Here is a 20821-nt window from a genome sequence, read left to right as displayed (position 1 = left end):
TTTTTAACACATTGTTTGCGGGTAGTTTTTATCGCACACTCTACTACCGGTCAACGTAAAATGTATAAATACATTTCCCGCATACAATGTGTTAAAGTCAAAGTCCTTATGAGAGCTGGACAGGCCCTGCACAAGCTGCTCCCTTGTTCCCTCTGTGGTCTCATCAGCCAGTTACTACTTTTCCCCCAACTCACACTGGCCTCTGCTGTCCCAGGCTTGCCAGGCTGACTCCTACCCCAGGACCTTTGCACGGGCACTCCCTCTGCCTGAAATCCTCTTCTCAAAGTCAGGTCACACCTTCCCTCATACTCAGCAAGTCCTTATTCAAATGTCACTTCTGATGTAAAACTGCAACATCGCCCTAATTGTTGACCCTCCCCATCTTCCTCACTCTCCTGTTTCTAACACTTATCACTGCCTAACATAATATGTAATCTACTTAGGTACTATCTATGTTTACAGAACAGCTCCCTGCACTATGAAATATATGCTCCATATGCACAGTAGTTGGTCTTTTTGATGACTCCTTTATCTCACACCCAGCATATACAAGCACTTACTATTTGTTCAGTGAATTAATGAATTAGTTAAGGACCTATACCTATAACACTAATTAGTGACCATAAATTATTTCATCATAGTTAACAAAAGTGAAGTTGAGTGATACTGATATAGCACCTAGAACCAAAAGGAATGTAATTGGTTTAATATGAGAACTGAATATCTGAGGGAGAAACTATCCTGCAAAAAAACTTGGAACTATAATCACCACAGGCAAATGAAAGAGAAAAGATGCCCTTAGAGTTTACCATAAAGCCCTCAATCCCTTTCTGTCGTGACTGACAGATGCATCTCGTTACTGCCGGCTCCGCCTGAGGCCGGCTGCCCAGCTGCTGCCCAGCTCTCTCCAGGACTGCCCACATTCAGTGTCCAGGGCTCCATTTTCTCTTTGTGTGCATCAGGGCATCGGTGAGCCGGGTGCTGCTGAGAGCCAGCACTCTGGTTTCAGCTGTCATCTCTCTATCACTAAGGAAAATCGCTGGCTCTGAGCTGGTTTCCCCCTAACCAGCTGGTCTGCTCCCTCAGGCCACTTCGGGCTCCTGCCAGCCAACACTTCATGCAGCCGTCCACAGACCTGCATGTTTAATAGGCTGCCTTATATTAGTTTCCTGAGCTTCACAAACGGGCTGAAACGAACTGATGAAGACCTCATGTGATTCTAACAGTTCAGAGATGTGAGCCAGACAGAGACACACAGAATGAGGAGGAGAGGGAAGGGAATGAATAAGGGCAACTGCCCGAACTGCAGTTATGTTACTGTTTTTGTTATGGCACATTGTCATCTATTTTTGTCTCATGGCAGCCTCAGGGGGAGTGTACAGCCCTTAGCAACTTCCTCATTTTCCCTTAGACTGTTTTCTCTGTTTAGATTGAGCCAATTCCATCAATGGGTCCCCAGTTCACTGGTTGTCTTGTCATCTCCATTCTACCTTTTCTTTTATCCTCACCTGAGGACATGCTTATTGATCTGAGAGAGGGGGAGAGAGAGGGAGAGAGAGAAGGAAAGAGGGAGGGGGGGGGGAGAAGGAGAGAAACATCACTTGGTTGCCTCTCATATATGCCCTGACTGGGGACCACACCTGCAACCAGGCATGTGCCCTGAAACCAGCAATCAAATCCATGCATGACCTTTCAGTTTACAGGACACACTCACCAACTGAGCCACACTGGCCAGAGCTCCACTCTCCTGAGCCCATCCACTGAGTTTTATTTCAGTTATTTTACTTTTCAGTTCTGTAGTTTCCATTTGTTTCTTTTAAATCCTATTTCTTTGCTGAGATGTCCTACTTTTTTCACTTGTTTTGAGAGAATTTGTAATTGTTTCTTAATGCTACCTTACAAACCCTTGTCAGGTAATTCCAACATCATTCACTGGAAGGAGAAATGGTCACTAAAGGTCACCTCAGGGATGATATCTAGAAAAGCAATCCTCTAGAAAAAGCAATCATCAAGAAAAAGAGCTTCCTGAGACCAGGCTTGGGGTGGTGGAGGTTGTCAAATATTGTCATTGTTTTCTCCATACACAATAGCTCAATGAATTCTTAAGAGGCTACTGAATTGAAAAGCATAACCTGGAATGAAAACCACAGTGCTTCTCCTCAGTGCTGGTGGAAGGCTGGTGGGAGCTACACAGACTCCTCCAGACCTTCGGGGAACAAGAGTCCCAGTTTAAGGGCCACAGACCCACCACCCCTTAGAAGCAGCCTTAGAATGAATCTTAAAGCTTAGCTAACCTCTATTAAGGAAGAGCAGTGGCTGCCTGGTTATGTTTTGATATATTCCAGACCATTTCCAGAGGCAACTCCCTAACCCCACAACTCGACATGAGTGATTTACTTTTCCCTTAAAAGCCTGTATTAAAGGAGAACCCTTACCTAGAAGTGTCTCCATATGTCTGGGTAGCTTTTAGTGACTCGTCATCTTATTTAGCCTCAGTTCTTTCTTCCAGGCCTCATTTCAATATTTCAAGGATCTGTCTGTAAGTGCCTCAATTTAGGTAATATAGTCATCAAGTCTCACACAAACCTCCTGAGCTGATCTCTTCATGGAGACTGTGTTTCCCTCCTGTTTTACATAAAATTTTCCTAGATGCACAGAAACAGGTGAGTAGTCCCATTTTTTCAGGTATATTCCGAGTGCCCCTTCCAACCCCAGGCAGGATTTCTTTCCGACCTCTCCACCTCCATGCTTAATGCTCCAAAAGCCCACAGGGCGGCAGCATGGGGTCTGCTCTATCTCCAACTAAAAGGCACTGGTTAGGAAACTTCTCAAGTATGAGGCGGTATCCCAGGTAGGCAAGCAGCCAGTGCTCACCTGGGGGAAAGCCCCCAGCTGATCACACCTCAGTCTCCCGTCTCCTTAAAGGGCCATGCATGCAATCTGGCCGGTCCAGATTATGGTACTGATGTGCTGATCACTAGGCTGTCCGTGGCTCTCAGATGTGGTCCCCTGGACCAGCCACATCAGCACAACCTGAGAACTCATTAGAAATGCAGATTCTCAGCCCCCACCCAGACCTACAGAATCAGGAACTCTGGGGTGGTAGCTTATGTATTTTCACAAGCCACACACACGTAAATGTAAGACCTACATAACCACCTAAAATCAAAGGCACAAAATGATGGAAAGCCCATTCTTACTCAAAAACAACTTGAAATGTGCATACTACTAATTCTGGTGTCGGTAATACGACTAACATTTTTATGTATAATGGACAAAAACCAATGTTGGGCAGCTATGCCACATTCGGCTCTAAGAGAAGAAAAACCAAACCAACCCAGATATTTCCAGTCTGTAAGCTCCTCAGTGAGTATGTGGGTCTCACACATCCCTCAATATCCCTGCCCCTCCTCCCAGTAACACTCTGCCCACCATCCTCTCAATGAAAAGAATTAAGGGGGAAAAAAACTGGTGGACTTACTTCTACACATGGAGACAGAGCTGAGCAGTGCATTTTTATTGCTTTGAACTGGAAAAAGAATACCCAGAGCTAAACATTGCTTACATTTATTGTGATTATTAAGGAACAATATTTCTAATAAACACCACTTGATTTACTTTTACTTCCCTTCATTTATTATAGGTAACAACTTGTTAGCATTCTCTAAATGAGGGAAAGCAAATCCCAGAAGAGATGCATGTATATTCATAAAATTATAATACAAATAGTCCTCAATATGAACCTGAACTTTCTAAAAATTACACATTTACATCCTGATAATGCCTTATTCTGCATCAGAGCTGGACTTTCAAATATTAATTGTAAAATAGAAATACAAAAAAGAGCAATTTTTTTCAGTAGTATTGCCAACTTTACCTCAAAAGCCACTTACTGTACATTTAATAGAAGATGGAAGTCTCAGAAGTGCTCAAAGTGACAACTGTTCAGCCTCAACACAACACTCATTGTACTTAAATGAACACGTTCAAACATATAGGAAATGAAAGAAAAAAGCATGATAGATATATTTCCCCGAAACTATTCAAAGGGATACCGTTTAGTTCTAGAGTTTCCCTTATCAAGGAAAAAACAACTGAAGGTCAACTTCCTCTTAACAAAATTTTCAAGAGAGGTGGTAAGTATCATAATCCCCAGCAAAATCACTATAAATTCACATCCCCACACACAACAGGCTCTCAATGAACTCCCAGCCACCTGACCACTCTCCTCGAATGAACCCACTCACACGCCATACTCTATTTCCAACATTTCCTGCTCCCCTCAAACCTGTGCTCAGAGCTCCCTGATTTTAACAAACCTCCCTCCCCACCCCTCCTCTCTGTCCTGAACCCACCCTCGCCCCAACCAGGTGCCCACCCTCACTACTTCACACGGGAGCCCTCGCTAATAAGGTCACTAATAACTGGGGAGACCACTCAGTGGGGCTTGCCCAGACAGCCCAGTGCATTCCTATTGTCCTAGAACAATTAACAACAGTGGCCTCTTCCCCCCCACCCCCAGCACATTGCCCGAGGTTTTTTGTTTTTTTGAAGCACATGGTCTTGGCCATCCTCTTCCATTGGTCACCGTCCTCTCTTATGACTTAACCACCCTTCGACCACTGTCCTTAGCCTCTTCAGGCTCGTCAGCACTGCCTGGCCATTTGAGTTCTCCAAGGCCTTCTCACATTTTCACTCTGTAATTTCCCCACAAGAAATCTCACCACTCCTACACTTCAGTTCACATCTCTGTAGTGTGACTCCCAAATTTATATTTCAGGTAGGTGTCCTCTCTGAGCTCTGATTCAACAGGCTCTGCACTGAATCCATTCATGATCTTGCACCAAACCAAGGCCCCACCCTGCCTGGCTGGTATCTGTCTCTACAGATGCCCTTGCAGCCTAATTACAGCCTATTCACGTAAGAGCTCAGCTCAAGTACCACTTCCAGAGGACAGCCTTCCCTAAAACATCACCTATCCCCCTCTGCCAAGCAGGTTCCTCTGCTACACACTTTTAAAAATCTGTTCTTTTCCTTCAGAGCACATATCTCAATTTGTAAAACAGCAAGTTCATATAATTACTTTAATGTTATTCCACCCCACTAAGAGAGTATGCTAGCTAATTTTTGGTAATTATTTCATGTCCAATGTCTATCGCAATTCTTAAAACATAGTATATACCCAACAAAAATTTGACGAGAAAATACACAAATAAATAAATGAGCTCTCTGGCAATAAATCTAAGTATACTATTTACCTTTGTGCATTAAAATTCTATACATGGTTTCTGAACTCACAATTAGGTTCAAAAGTAGGGTACTGTCAGTCAAGTGAATTAAAGCTCCATTACACACAATAAAAACTTAATTACGCCCTGGCTGGTGTAGCTCAGTGGACTGAGTGCAGGCTGAGAACCAAAGCATCGCAGATTCGATTCCCAGTCAGGGCACATGCCTGGGTTACAGGCCATGGCCCCCAGCAACCGCACATTGGTGTTTCTCTCTCTCTCTCTCCCCCCACCACCCCTTCCCTCTCTAAAAATGAATAATTTTAATTCATTTTAATTCAAAAAGAAAAAATTTAATTACAGCCAGTGTGAATACTGTCATATAACACATATTAAGATATAAATGACATCCAATAAAGTGCTCCTATTTAAAGTATACAATTGATAAGTTTTGACATGTGTACACTTTTGAAACCATCCCCAGAATTATAATAAGCATACCCATTATCTCCAAAGGTCTCCATGTGCCCCAATGTGTCCCTAAGCAAGCACTGATCTACCTTCTGTCACTACAGGTTACCCAGCATTTTCTAGATTTTACGTAAGTGGAATCATACAGTATGTACTTTTTTGTCTAGCTTCTTTTACTCTACATAATTTTCCTCCATTCCCTTTTATTGCTGAGTAGTATTCCATGGATATATCATACTTCATTTATCCATATACCAGTTCAAAAACATCTGGGTTGTGTCCAGTTTATGGCTAATAAAAACGAAGGTGCTATGAACATTTGTGCCCAAGACTCGGTATGGGCATGTTGTTTCCATTTTCTTGGGTAAATACATAGAAACAGAATGGCTAAATAATTAGGTGAATGTATGCTTAATGTTTAAGAAACAAAAAAGCTGGTTTCTAAATGAATTCTATATCACATACCCACCAGTAGTTCCTCCAAATCCTCACCAATACTTGGTATGATCAGTCTTTTACATTTTAGCCATTCTAATAGGTATGTAGTGGTATCTCATTGTCATTTCAGCTTATGTTTCCCTACTGACCGATAATGTTGAACATTCTTTCATGTGAGTGTATAAGGCCTGTTTGAACTGAAAAAGTTCAAACATTGTTAATACAGAGAACAGTCTGCGTGACATTGATGTAACCTGGCAGCCGAGGAGAGTGGACTAGGATGCGCATGCATGAACAATGATGACTTCACTCACTGTACTAGTCAGTGGGGGCAGTAGATGCCATTGAGTGAGCATGTGTACTGTGTGCCTGTCGCATTCAAAATGACTGATTAAGTAGAGCAATGAATCCGCATCAAAGTTTTTTTTGCCTTAAGCTTGAACAGTCCTCCGAGAAACTATTCAGATGATATAAAAGGCTGCAGCTATGAACACTGCTGATTGGCAGCTTCATCAAGTCAACACCCCCTCACATGTATCACGCCTTGTGCAGAGTTTTTTGGCAAAACATCAAATCACCCAGGTGACTCAGCCCCCTACAGCCCAGATTTGGCACCCTGCAACTTCTGGCTTTTCCCAAAACTAAAACTTCCCTTTGAAAGGAAGAGCTTTCAGACTGTTGATGAGATTTGGGAAAATACAACAGGGCAAATGATAGCAACTGGGAGAACTGTGTGAGGTCCCAAGGTGCTTACTTAGAAGGGGACCGTGGCGTCATTGTCCTATGTACAACTGTTTCTATCTTCTTCAATAAATGTCTCTATTTTTCACATAACATGACTGGATACCTTCTGAAGAGGCTTCATGTATCTTCTTTGGTGAAATGTCTGCTCAAACCATTTGTCCATATTTCAAACTGGGTTGTTGGTTTCCTTATTATTGAGACTTGAGAACTCCTTATATGTTCCTTAATTGTTTGGTAGATTTCACCAGTGAGGCCATCTGATCTGGAATTTTCTTTATGAGAAACTTTTTAACTACAAGTTTAAATTCTGTATAGATATAGTAGGGCTATTAAGGTGATCCATTTCTTCTTGAATGAGCTTTGATAGTCTGTGTCTTCCATGGAAATTATACAACTTCATCTAAATTGCAGAGAGGACCCAAGATGGTAGCAGAATAGGAGGAAGTTTCACTAATCTCCTCCCAGGACCAAACTGAAATTACAAATAAATTATAGAAAAATCATCCTGAATAACCAACTGAACGTTAGTTGGAGAGAAGCCACACAACCAGCGACTTACGGAAGAAACCACATCACCACAACCAGACTGGAAGGAAATGTGGAGGCGTGAGAGGTCTGGCTGGGCTCCTATGAGCAGCAGCTGAAGCTCCAGAGGGATGTTTCAGCAGCTGGGGGGCAGGGTTTCCCCGGAGAAGCATGGGTTCTAAACCCCAACCTGGGTTCCCCAGCCTAGAGCACTAGAACCAGGAAAGGAACCCAAACAACATGCACTGTGAAAAACAGCAGGGTTTCTGTCCACCAAGGAGAGATAGCTGAAGACATGGAGAGCATTGGCCTAAGAGGCCAATGCACAAAATTTTGTTCACAGCCACTTACCCGGGGCTCCGGCAGAGGGAGCAAAGACTGGACTAGAGCCTCATGAGGAGAGTCTGGGGTTGGTGGCTCTGGGGAGAAAACTGAAGAACTGAAGGAACAACCACCAGGATCCCTGTGCTGAGTCAGACCCCATGCTGCAGAAGCCATCTCTCTCAGGCAGAGCACTTCCCTCTGAGAGGCATCAGCCTGAGGGGAAGCAATAGCCCCACCTGCAGGAATTACTCTCACCTAAAGGTGTGGAGCTTAAACCAGCTGCTGAGAAGTACAGATGGAAGACTTTCACTCTTCAAGCCTAACAGAAAGCCTGCAGTTGGAGGCGGATCTCTGGAAACTGAGACTTTAGCTGACCCTCCCCCACACCCGGTGCTGGCAAAGGTCAGCCTTGGTGTACAGCTTGGTTCTTTCTGCACACACCAGACTCAGCAGCAGCAGCCACAAGCTGTGGATTGTTGATAGCTCCAAACAGGTTGCCCTGGACCATTACAAGCAGTGTCTGACACAGGCCTGCACCAGAGTCTTTACAGATCTACCTAATACATAGAAACAAACATAGAGAGACAACCAACATGGGAAGACAAAGAAACAGGCCCCAGAACAAAGAACAAGAGAATTCAACAGAAGAACTACATGAAATGGAGGTGAGCAATTTATCAGGTGTGCAGTTTAATGAAAAACAGCACATCTGTTTTAGAAATCTAAATTGTAGAATTTATTGATGTTAAAATAGTCATAATACCCAATTATTATCCTTTTAATATGTGTATTGTGCCTTCTCCATTTTTCCTGATCACTCTAAGAGGTTTGTCAATTTTATTGATTTTCTTAAAGAACCAGTTTTTGGTTTTGTTGATTTTCTCTAGTAATTTTCTGTTTCCTATTTTACTGATTCCTATTCTGTGGTTTGTTGTTATTCTCTTTTGTCTATTACTTACTTTGGGTTTATTTGCCCTTATTTTGCTAGCTTCTTAAGGTGGGAACTCCACTAACAAACAACAAAAGACTTAATTATGTGCAGGTAAGTACCCTCTCACTCCCAGAATATTATTTTAACAATTCATAAACAGTATGCTCAAGACTCTCTCTCTCTCTCTCTCTCACACACACACACACACACACACACACACACACAACCATGATTACTCTTATTTATTTGAAGAGCCAACTGTGGATTGCTGACATGGCAGTTACTCGGATTCAATCTACTATATTTTTCGGACTATAAGATGCACTCCCCCCCACTGAAATTTGGGAGGAAAATTGGGGTGATTCTTATAGTCCGAATGTAGCTCACCTGGCTCACTGTGGGGAGGAGGGGTGGCAGCCTATGTTATTTATGTTATTAAATATTTTACCACATTTTTTGCTTCAAATTTTTTCCCTATTTTCCTCCTCTAAAACCTAGATATGTCTTATGATCCAGTACCTCTTACAGTCTGAAAAATTCAGTAAGTAAAAGTAATTTGTCTGAGGTACAATAAATGAACTCTTATTCTCCATTTGTCTTCAGTTGATCCAAGTCTTCAAGATACTCCATTCCGGTCTCTTGTCACTTAAAAGTACAGCTTCTGTGGTACTTTCTAGAAGTTTAATCTCTGCCACACTCTTTCAAGAATTTGATTACATTCTATTCATAGAGCTTGTTTTCAAAAGAAACAAAAATGCACTATCAAACAGGAGACCTATGTCCAGACAATTTCATGTTTCCATGAGAAGAAATCTTTTACCAGCACCAATGTTTTCTGTGATTTATTGTACAAAAACACAGGTCTTGAACAAGGTGATTTCTTCAGCACCACAGAAAGATCACAATGAAGTTACTCCAGTAATAAAGACCTAGAATAAGATTCCATATGTTCTGATGGTCTCTTCCTTCTCCTGGAAAGCCAACAACACAGGTGAACAGCACCAGCATGATTCTTCTGAAACTCCTAATTTTCCATCAAAAGCACTATAACATTCTTCCTTAAAGTGAATGACAAAGTCATAATTTTTTGGCATGTGTTCAGAAAGCAACAGGCTTTTTTCAGAAAATCTGCATTCCTGACAAGACTTCTAAATAAATTTGCTAACTGCATTTGGATACTTAAAAGTCTCTTACAAACTTAAACTAATTTTAAAGACAGGAAATAGATGAAAAAGCATCTTCTTGGCATAGGATCTGAGTAGTGAGACACTCAGAATTGAGAAAGAAAGGCCATCGCAGGCCAGGGTATTTATAAATAATCCCAAACTTCACCATTTTAACACAGGCATTACTAACAAAAACCATACTGCCAGAACAAGACTTCAGTGCAAGAAACTATGCAAACTCAAAGCAAACTTGAAACTGTGGATTCACATTCTACTAGACTAAAACAATATAAACTGGATGAGGCTTAAATTGCTTCTATATACCCTTTTTGGGGTTCTGAATTACATACAGCTTCTTTGAAAAGAAAAGATAGATTATGAGCCCTTTGTTAAAAAGCTACTCCAAGTATAACAACAAAGTTATGCACAATATTCCACTTTCACTCTCCATCCTTGTACCCACTATCTATTGCCACAGTAAGAGTGAATAACAAGCAGCCACAAAACCTCAGTGTCAGATTGAAATAAGCATCTGTTTATGTTTATGGGGCTATGGGTCATCTGGGCAGTCTTGGTCTCTACCAGGCTTGCTCATGCAGCACTGGTCAACTCTAGCTCAGGTGGCAACTCAGCAGATCTTAGCTGGGCTCTGCCCAGTATTTAAGATTGGTGGGCTACAGGTGGGTACAAGAGGCCTCAGTAGAGACAACTGAGCTCTCTGCCATGTGGTCTCACATCTCTCAATAGCTAAGCCCCAGGCTTGTACTCAGGTGGAGGCAGTCTGAGAGAGCTGCAAAAGAAGCAAGGCCTCTTGAGCCCTGTGCTTGGAGCAAGCACCTGTCACTTCTGCCACATTCCACTGGCCAGCTGAGATTCAAGAAGTGAGGAAACAGGCTCTACTTCTGACAGAAGCTGCAATATCACTCTACAAAGGGCATGGCTGCAGGAAGAGGTGGCCAATTCAGGCCACTTCTGTAATCTACCACGACCCTCCTTTAATTTGCTTTGTGCCCTAGGAGACTGACCTCTATTGAGACTAACATCTCTACATCATATCCCCAAACCCTTCCCACAGCACAGTCCTGGAGAAACCATTCATTTAGACTACAGTGTGAATGACTGTCCCTAGACTGTGTACAACGTGCACAATCACAGTCAACTGCCCTCAGTTTATCCAGCTGTAAAATTATGAGTTTGGGCTAGATGATCTCTTGAGAATTCCTTCACACTGAGAATTCACAAATACTTTATACTTAAGGACCAAAGGCCCTGGCTGGGTAGCTCAGTTGGTTAGAGAATTGTCCCAATATGCCAACGTTGTAAGTTTGATCCCTGGTCAGGGCACATACAAGAATCAACCAATGAATGCATAAATAAGTGGAACAACAAATTGATGTTTCTATCTCTCCCTTACTCACTCTCTCTCAAAAAAACAAACAAACAAAAAAAAAAACAACCCTCTGGTTACTCTTATGACCTACTTGAAAGGCAGTGCAGAAAACACACATGTGTGTACAGGTATGTATGTAATACATTAGTAGCATGGACATAATATGAACCCAATAAAGACATGTTTTTCTGTGCATATGATGTGTACACTAGCACACAGTGTGAATAGTAGGAACCCAATAAATATTAGGTTGGCAAAAAAGTCCTTTTAGTTTTGTCCATAAAATAAAAGACACATTATTCATTTTCACCAATAGCTTAATAGATTTGGATATTTTGAGTATGTTGGCTGTCTCCCACATTGGCTTCTAGTGGGTAGAGGCTGGGGGAGCTACTAAACATATTCTAATGCCTAAAACAGCCCCACAGCAAAGAATTATTTTGCCAAAATGCCAATAGTACCAAGAAACTTCACAAACCACTTTTGACACGTTCAATCAGTCACAGCACCTTCTCCACAAACTTTTTTGTATTTTAGTTGTGTTTTTACTTTTCTTGAAATAATAAAGCATAATATGCCAAAAATGGTGCATATTTTCTTCCATCTTCAGTTTTAAAATGGCTACACAAAAATTCACCAATTTTGATAAGTTTTTTTAAAATTGCACACTGCTATGACAACTGCCACAATACAATCTAACAAAATCATTTCGAATGAAGTTAAAGACAACTAAGCACGACTAAAGCCATCCTACAGAAATAACTAAGCGAACTTTTTGGCCAACCAATACATTAATTAGATTTAAATAATTTAAATAAATGTGTTGGAAATGTATCTTCACACATCCGATCTAAAAATATCCTTAGCCTTTCTCCCTGGCCTTTAGACACAGAACTATTCTACAAAAACAGGGCTGAGAACTACCAGTCTAGTTCATAAAACTAAAAATTCAGAGCTAAAGTTAGAAATACAAAAACATTAGGAAATAAATTCTCCTGCCCTAACTTGGTAGAAGTGATGGAGAGAAAAGTCTCCCAGGACACGGGCCCCAGGGACAGCCCCTGCCCTCCCTCTACACACACAGGCGGCTGTCAGGCCCTCACTGCCCATCTGTCACTGCTCGCCCTTCTCAAGCATGAAACTCTATATGGTGAAACCTGAGCCCCCAGCCTGGCCCTCCACCCCTCGGAGCCAGCAGCTGTGTACACTCAGCAGCTGCGCAGGGACCTGGTGCTAAACCAGAGAGCTCTGGAAGCCAAATTCAGGGGTCCCACCAACCCAGACAATGGAGGTCTGTCAGGGTGGAAAGGGAGGGGTTGCCAGCCCCCTTAGGTTGCAAGAATCTATCTTGCTGTTGGAATAAAGAAGTATTCTTAAGTTTTGGTGGAACTGAGGTTCGAATCCTGGCTTTGAGTTTCCCTGGACATGGCAGGGAAAGTTTTCAACATCAATCCATAAAGTAATAACTATCATGTACCGAGGGCCTACTTCACCCAGCACTGCACAAAACCCCTTACACCTATCTACTCATGGTAATTCCTTCCAAGCATATACATCATTAACCTAGTTCTTAGGAGGAAGAAATTGAGACTCAAAGAAGTTAGGCAGGTTGCCCAAGGTCACACAGCGAATGGATGAGTGACTCTAGGGCACATACTGGGACCACCCCATAGACCAGCAGGGGTTGGGGACCACTGAACCTCCCAGCCCTGACACTGCCCATAGCAGAGTTGAGTCCCACAGGGATGGTGTGCCTTTGCTGCCTTTCGCTGAGAGTAACAGGGACAAGAGAACTCCAGCTGGGCCACATCACTCAATCCAAAAGGCTAGAGATGCCCCACCAAACAAGAACAGCTCTTTCCACAACCCCTCTTGTGGGCCCCAGTCCCCTCCAATTGTTATTTTTTATATCGAGCAGTTGCCTCTAAAGAGAAAAGAAATTCATTAAATACACACACACACACACACACACACACACACACACACAGTGCTTTCATTTTAAAAGTTTATTATATGCATGCATATGAATTTGTATTGCATTGTTTTAAATCTTAGCATAGATGGACATCCAATAAACTCAGAGTCAGATGGCCCAGGAGCCACAGTGAGTGTTATCAGATGCCCGAGCCAGAGCTTAACTGTAGTCCTTGGGTGTGCACTCCCGTGGATGAGTGAGAAGATTCAAAGTGAGTTTTCCTGGGGCCATTCCCCAAGGACAGCACTCCCTAGAGCAACGTGTCCTCTTCCAGTTGTCTCTGAAGTCCTGTCCAGCCAGGAAGCAACTTTGCTTTGCTCTAACGGAGAGCCACCTACCCAGCTCTCCTGAGTGACCCCACTGTGCCCCTGCCCCCTGGGGAGCCCTGCTGACCAGCAGCCTATGCTGCACAATCTAGCCCTGGACTCTGTTCTGTCTGCTGTGGTCCCTCACATTGTCTGGCTGGCTTACTGACGTGCCTTGTAATTCCTGAAGGCATAACTACCTATCTCCCCTTGATTTAGTGCAGGTTGGGCAGCCAGCAGATGCTCAAACAGCAGCAATATTGTCATCACCTGAAAGATACGGGGCTCTGGCAGCAGGGTTGGAAAGTTCTGACATAGACTGGAAGGTTCTGCTTCCATGTGCCAGCTGGGTGACCTCTGTGTTCTCATCTGTAAAATGGGTGCAACATGGGATCAGCAGTTTAGCATAGTGCCTGCAACTCAGGGCACACGTTTTTTTCTTTAAAGAAATCTATATAAAGGCACAGTGGGCAGTGCTTAAAAAAAAAAAAGAGATGAGAAAGCCATTACAGGTGTTATTTCTATTAATAGAAGGAGGTCCTGGGATAGCACAAACACCCAATTCCTCCAGAGAGTTCACAGAGGCAGCTGCCCCTGATGAAGGCCATCTCATGATCCTTTCCACTGGTGTCCTCCAACCCAAGTCTGATGTGTGTGTGTGAGTATGCAAACACGTATGAGAGTGTGTGTGCATGTGTGATGCCAAGAGCAACACTATAGCACGTCTAGTGTGGCTCTTGGGAAATCACTTCAGGCATTCCTAATCTCAGCTGAATTTAGGTTTGTTTGCTTTATGTTGAATGAGCCAGCAAACGTTGTTACAGCTGCCTCTTCTTTGGGCCTCAAACCCGAAACAGGAATCAGCCTGGTGCAGGGTTGAGATGCTTCTTTAAAGTCACATGCTTCAAAAGCAGACGTTTATTATTGCAAAGTTAATTATTCTGAAATTGTAAGTAGTTTCATTAGAAGCAATTTGATATAACCAATAATTCAATTTGCAAGGTTTAAAGAAGTCTCTGTAAAAACACAACAGGAGATACATGTTTTATAACTAGAACTTTCTCTATGAGTGCTTCACAAGCCGATCAACAGCTATGGGGCACAGCTTTCCAAATCAAAGCGAAACTCTTACCACCATACCTCAGTGCCATCACTGACCACAGCTTTAGGACAGCAGTCCCCAAAACTTGTTGGCACCAGGGATCAGTTTCATGGAAGACGAGGTATGGGGGGACAGGGAGCTTCAAGCTTCATTGCTCATCTGCCGGGGGTGGGGAGACAGAGACAGGAGGCAAACTCAGGCCATTGACCTGCTGCAGACAACTGACTTGGGGCAAAGGGACCTAGGAAAAGGTAAATTTCTCACAGTGGGCACTTAGAACTGCTGTCCAGCAGCTACTGAGACTTCATTTCTCTCCCTACCCTCACTCCTAAACACCCCAGAATCTTAGGACTGATCAGAAAGCAAGACACGTATTAAAAAACAGAACTGTCTTTTTCCTATGCTGTATCAGAATTCACTGATTTTCTGTGCTGTGGAAGATCACCAAGGGCTGCCAGATCACAATCTGGGGAAACACAAACCATATTCTAATCCATGTGTCAAAAAAAGTCATCAGAGGCTGGACAGCTCAAACGCAGTCTCCTTGAATTTTTTAAATCTTCTGTTCTTTTTTATCTACATCTGACTTCATGACTTTTGGTTCCCTTCTGCCTCATGTGGTTCTTGTTCTTATAGTTATGTTTTCTCCTGTAATAAACTCCCCCAAACCTATTAGTTTAGTCTTTTTATCTCCCATAGGGCCTGGCACCTGCAGGTAGGCAAGTGCTTAATAAATGGACTTGGTTCAAATTTATTACACAACCTGCTTTAGGATGAATTGTGTCTCCAAAAATGTATGTTGGAGTCCACACCCCCAATACTTCAGAACATCATCTTATTTAAAAACAAGATCTTTGCAGATGTAATTAGTTTAGATGAGGTCATGCTGTGGGTAGGATGGTCCTATTCCAATGACCGATGTCCTTATCAAAAGAAGAGGTGTAGACAGAGAAGAGACCACAGGGGAACACTGCGGGAAGACTGCAGTTGTGCTGCCACAGCCCAGAAACCACCAGAAGCCTTGGTGAGGCCAGGACAGATCCTCCCCTGGCGCCCGCAGAGGGAGTGCGGCACTGCCCACACTTGATCTGGGACATCTGCCTCCAGGACTTTGAGAAAATAGATTCTGTTGTTTAAGCCACTCTGCCTGTGGCACTTTGTCATAGCGGCTCCAGGGCACTAATACACAGCCCAACAGTTTAAACCAGTTTAAATGCACACACACCTGCACACCCGGGACACTTAGCAAGACCCTAAAAGTAGCATCTAACTTTCAATTATATTCCACAAATGTTAATTGATGGGGAGTCTCCTATGCCGCACTTTATGGATTCATGTATGTTACGAGCACAGAGAGAACCAGGTTCCTTGAGGTTTTCATGGTGAATCAAGCAACTTCATCTGCTGATTTACAGGTAAAATTAATATATATGCATTTCATGGTTTTTCACTATTTTAGTGGGTTTTATTAATCTTACAGTAATGTTCCATCCTCTAAAACTTCAAGTGTCAACTCGTGAGCTCAAGGCTAATGGGACTCACTGGATTCTGTATTTCTGCATTCTGTGGCCTTCACAACATGTTTCTCATCACAGGAGGAATGAGGGAAGCAAAGAGTGCGGGTGGGTCAGCAAAGCATCCTGGCCATTCCTGGAGAAAATCAGTGCCAGGTCCTCATATACAAAGATCTGGGAAACCCTGTGATCCCCATTTTTCACTCCCCTGCAGTAGGGAACACATACTGTCAGCAGTCATGAAACACGCCTCTTTTCTGAACTGCTCCTGTAAAGTGTATAATCCCCTCTTTTCCCTGTCTAACCTTCCATTTTAAAGAAAAGCAGAACTGCATAAAGGAGGATCTGAACAAAAAAAACTTCTTAACGCAAGCAGAGCAATATGAACCAAATGGCTGTCCTCTAGGTTCTCCACCCTTTTACTGGCTCTAAAATAGAACAAATGAGCAAAATGCAAGAAACATATTAGAGCATGTTTTCTTAATAAAAGGCACATGGGAAATCTGAACCATCCCAAAACTTTTCTCCATTATGCACTATCCCCAGTTTAATGATTCAAAGTTTTAAATGATAAACGTGCGAATGCTGAGCTGCAGGCTGCTTACACCCCATTAACCAGTTGTGTGCTCATGTGCCACACAGGCGTAAGTGAAGATCCTCTCAATTCCATACGAATGTTCGGTTCAGCTTCCAAGAGTTCCTTTTTAAGGAAAAAAGTCCTCAGACCAACATTCCCACATTCCAGTGAAAGCTGTTCAGCATGCGTGCTTCGTGGCATATATTATTTGGTATGCATGCAAACATTAGAAAGCTCAAATAAATGACTCTTCTCAAAAAATGGAAAAGGCTCATGGAACTTCTGAAACCCGAGGTTTTCCGAGGCAGAGAATAGCTAATATTTTACTCCAAAAACCTACCTTTGAACCACAGAAAATCAGAGGCTCTGTCTATAATAGGCTACTTTGATGTTCAATTTTGTGATAGAGCCAGTCTAAAACAAACCAACTGGGACCTAACAGGAAGGAAAGGATAGCTTCAGTGTAAGAAATTGCCAAATGACTATAGTTTTAGAATATGTTGGGTTGTTTCAATTTGGCTTCAACAAGCTAAACGTTGTATTCATTCCTTTCTTTGTTGTGTTAAAGATGAAAAGCATGCTACAGCATTGTAAGAAAATAATTATTGAAGTCTGCCAATCAATATTAATGTAGTTAATATGCCAAATAACATACATTGATAGTGATATGTTTTTATCTAGACAACATACAAAGTTTCTTAGAAACTTGCTCTCAGGAATGGAACAGTATTTCATATAAGCCTATTTTGGTTAACTTAGCATGCATGCATTTCCAATTCTTTTCAACATCTGTCTTTTATTACCAGAGGTTCTGATACCCAGATGACAACAAAGTATTTTGAGTATCTTGAAAGTTAAATCCTGCTCCTTATTCCTGTTTTAAATCATAATTTTACTGTGACATTAGGTTCATTTACAAGCAACATTTTTTATTTCCTGCACAGGCAGACAGATACTCACTCTAAAATGCAGATTATGTTTTCATAGATATGTTCCAAGTAAAAAAAATACCTAAAATTAGTATGCATGCAAAATTCAAATTAAATCTTTACTGTTCTTTAAATGTAGCACCAGGACCTGCACAAACTTATGAAATTAAACATTTTACTTTTTAAAGTCACCTAATATTTTTATTAGCAAATTGTTATTGTGTGTTAGGGCCAATACACCCATTTAAAATATTAAATAGATTTTCCTAATTATATAGCGTAGTTTAATTTCTTCATTTCACACCTTTTAAGTAATTGCTGATCTTAAGATTTTATAGTGGCCAAAAAAAAAAAATGAGGTAAGATTGTAGTGTTTTTGAAATATAGGGACGCATCGGTTTTAAAAGCGCGTGTCTCCCCTCACCCCTGCTTTGTCAGCTGTGGGAGAGGAAAGCAAACTTTAATCACTCACAGAGATACGGGTCAAGGTTCACACTCCAGCCCCGGGGAAACCACCAGTCACGAAGACGAGAAGCAGGGTCTACAGGGCTAAGGATTCTGTTCAAAATCAAGTAGTAACCTGAAAATGAAATCTAGAATTTTAAGCCAACCTTGAGGAACGCCAAGGTTTTTCCAACACCGTGTTTGCCATCCTCTGGGCTTGGAGACAGGAGGAATTCTTTCGCGGGGAGAGTAATATATCATTTCAAAACCCGGCCCTCAGCTATCGATGAATGCATCTTTAAAAAATGCCCAGCAATTGGTCAATTAAATGGGGGGCGAAACTCTCATACAATACCACCAACAAAAGCCGTTCAAACAAAGCCTCGAAGGAAGCAGTGCGCTTTACTGGAGCACAATTTTTCTGGTCAGGTCACCGAGAGGGGCGACTCCACCTTAGGGCGTAGGAGAGCACTCCCCTTTCCTCCCGGCCTCCTCGAGGTCGTTCCCCTTGAACGCGGCCCGGCCCCCTCCCCATCCCACACCTCACACAATGGCGCCCCGAGCTCCCGCCACTGGATCCTCGCGCCGCCAGCGCGCCCCCCGCACAGTCGGCGTTCCGGTCCTCGCACAAAGGAGGCGCGTGGGCTCCTCCGCGCCCCACGCTCTCCCATCCCTGCGCAGCCACCAGGTGCCGACGCGAGCTACCCCGTGCCGCGCGTCTCCGCGCATCCCGGTCACCGTGCGGACAAGGCGGGGCGCGGGGCCTCCCATCACCCCAAGCTCCCACTGCCCGGGCCTGTCGGCCGAGGGGGAGCGGGCCCGGGGGACACTCACTTTCTCAATGGTCCCGGGCAGCAGGCGCTCCAACAGCCTGCAGAGGACCACTCCATCCTTCAGAGACGCCTGCAGGAAGCCCTCCGGGTCCGAGATGGTTTTCTTGGGAGACTCTAGCACCCCCAAGGTAATGAGCCACGTAACGGTCTGCTCGGCAGAATTCATAGCGGCAGCGCGCCCGGCCTCCCAGCGCCGCGAGCCTGTCTCCGCGCGGTTCACCTCGGAGCGGCCGCGGCCGGGCCGGTTGCGCTCACAGCCCCCTCCTTCTGCTCGCCCATGGAGAGGCCGACGACGGCGATTGGCTCGGGCGCCGCCGCGGTCCGGCCGGCTTGCGCTCCCTCGCGTGCGTCCTGGCCGACTGTCAAGTGCCTTTTCATTACAAGCACATGAACCTGCGGCGGCCGCCCGGCGCCGCCCCCGCCGCCGCCTCCTGGCTCCCAGCCGCTGCTGTCGATGACATCACTGCGAGAAGAAGAAAAGACGCCGCGCCGGAGCAGCCCCTTGCCCGGCCCCCCACCCGCACACGCACCCCACGCTCGAGCCCCGCAGCCGTGCTCCCTCCACCCCCCCGGCTGGGCAGTGCGCGCGCGTCCGCACCTGCGCGCCGAACAGTGGGCCGCAGCCCCAAGGGCCTGGTGACCTCCAAGAGGCTACAGCCAACCCGCCAAAGACGGCTCACCAGGACTCCCAATCCGCGTGCGGCGCGGACCCTTAACCGTTTGCGCCCTGCGAGGCCCACGCGCAGCACCCTCCAAACCTGAGAGCCCAACCAGGCTCCTCTCACTGCCCTGTCCCTTCTTCTGCCCTCTCCCCCCCTTGAAGGACTGGGAACCCTTTATTTATATTCTTAATTGATGAATGTTTAAATTATTAAATGCTTCCCAGAATGCTCTTTTCATTTTTCCCAGTTTTATTCCAGGAGACTGGGGGTGGGGTGCTGGAAACAAGACGTTTGCTTCTCTTCACTACCTTGCAAGCCAATAATTACAGAATACAAATGATAATTAAATGTTAACCAGATGGGTCTAATTTGGGGAGGAATTGATTTTCCGGACACTGCTGCGATCCTCGGGGGAGGAGGGGCGTAGACACTGCCCCCCCCACCCCCCACCAGCTGTGCGGCTGGCGGCACGCATGCCCCCTACTGGGAGACCCACTCCTGCGCTCTTGTGGCCTCACCTGGAATGCGGCTGGCTGACTAGCCAGGACCAGAAAGAAACCTTGGAGTGACTCCACTTAAAACTGATGTCAATATTTCAGACACCGTGGGAGGAAGATCAAGAAAACAGCAAACCCTAAACTGTATCTGTGCAGATGATCTGGAAGGAAAGACTGTGAAAACAGCTCAATCCAAACAGACCACTTGGCTAGGCTTTTGGACAAGATGCTGTGAACTGGCGCGGACCTGACCTAAAGAACTCCGATGATCTAAATGACGCGCAATGAACGAGCTTCTTCAAACAACCAGCGACGCTGACGTATATATGCTAACCAAGGAAGAGAGCCTCTTCCTAAAAGAAGCACAGTGTGAAGGTGTACATATATGTCCATTTCCTCCATCCGGTCTCGGTGTGCTTTTTGTGTTTGCTTGCTGTGACTGTCCATGACAATTTAGAACGGCATTAGCACTCCCCTACAGAAAGCTTGCTATGTGCCAGGCACATACGAGTATATTAATAGGAGTAATGACAAAAACTTAGAAACCATATAAAGATATTTTTTAGAGCAGAGGTTTAACTCTCTTGCTCTGCCTTCTTTCAGAGTACTTCTGTTGTAATCATGAGTTGCATTTATTTCCAGCTTCAAGTCAAGTGGTTAACTTCTCTTTCCAATTGTAAAATAATTCAAAGAGCAGTATGAATTCTGGAGTATGAGGGCTGAAATTTCGGTGGCAACAGCTACCACTGCCTGAGCACCCTGTGTC

The 20821-nt window shown here is 44.1% G+C and overlaps 1 protein-coding gene across 4 annotated transcripts in view; it reads right to left on the bottom strand.

Moving 5' to 3' along the window:
* ARHGEF7 (Rho guanine nucleotide exchange factor 7) overlaps nt 1-19395 on the bottom strand; it is a 133261-nt gene extending 113866 nt beyond the window's left edge. For 2 of the 4 annotated variants that reach the window (XM_045821195.1, XM_045821198.1), the window contains exon 1: nt 18898-19393. In XM_045821195.1, coding sequence (XP_045677151.1) covers nt 18898-19062 — 165 coding nt within the window. In that variant the 5' untranslated portion in view covers nt 19063-19393. Of the gene's footprint in view, nt 1-18897 lie in introns of all 4 variants that reach the window. The other 2 variants (XM_045821204.1, XM_045821197.1) reach the window with 2 other exon arrangements.
* Nucleotides 19396-20821: the final 1426 nt, after the last annotated feature.

This window comes from Phyllostomus hastatus, unplaced genomic scaffold (assembly GCF_019186645.2).
Source record: "Phyllostomus hastatus isolate PE091 unplaced genomic scaffold, TTU_PhHast_1.1 phas_scaffold_46, whole genome shotgun sequence".
NCBI classification, from domain to species: Eukaryota; Metazoa; Chordata; class Mammalia; order Chiroptera; family Phyllostomidae; genus Phyllostomus; species Phyllostomus hastatus.
The sequence above is the reverse complement of the archived record's forward strand: the minus strand, read 5'-3'. Positions and strand labels throughout refer to the sequence as shown.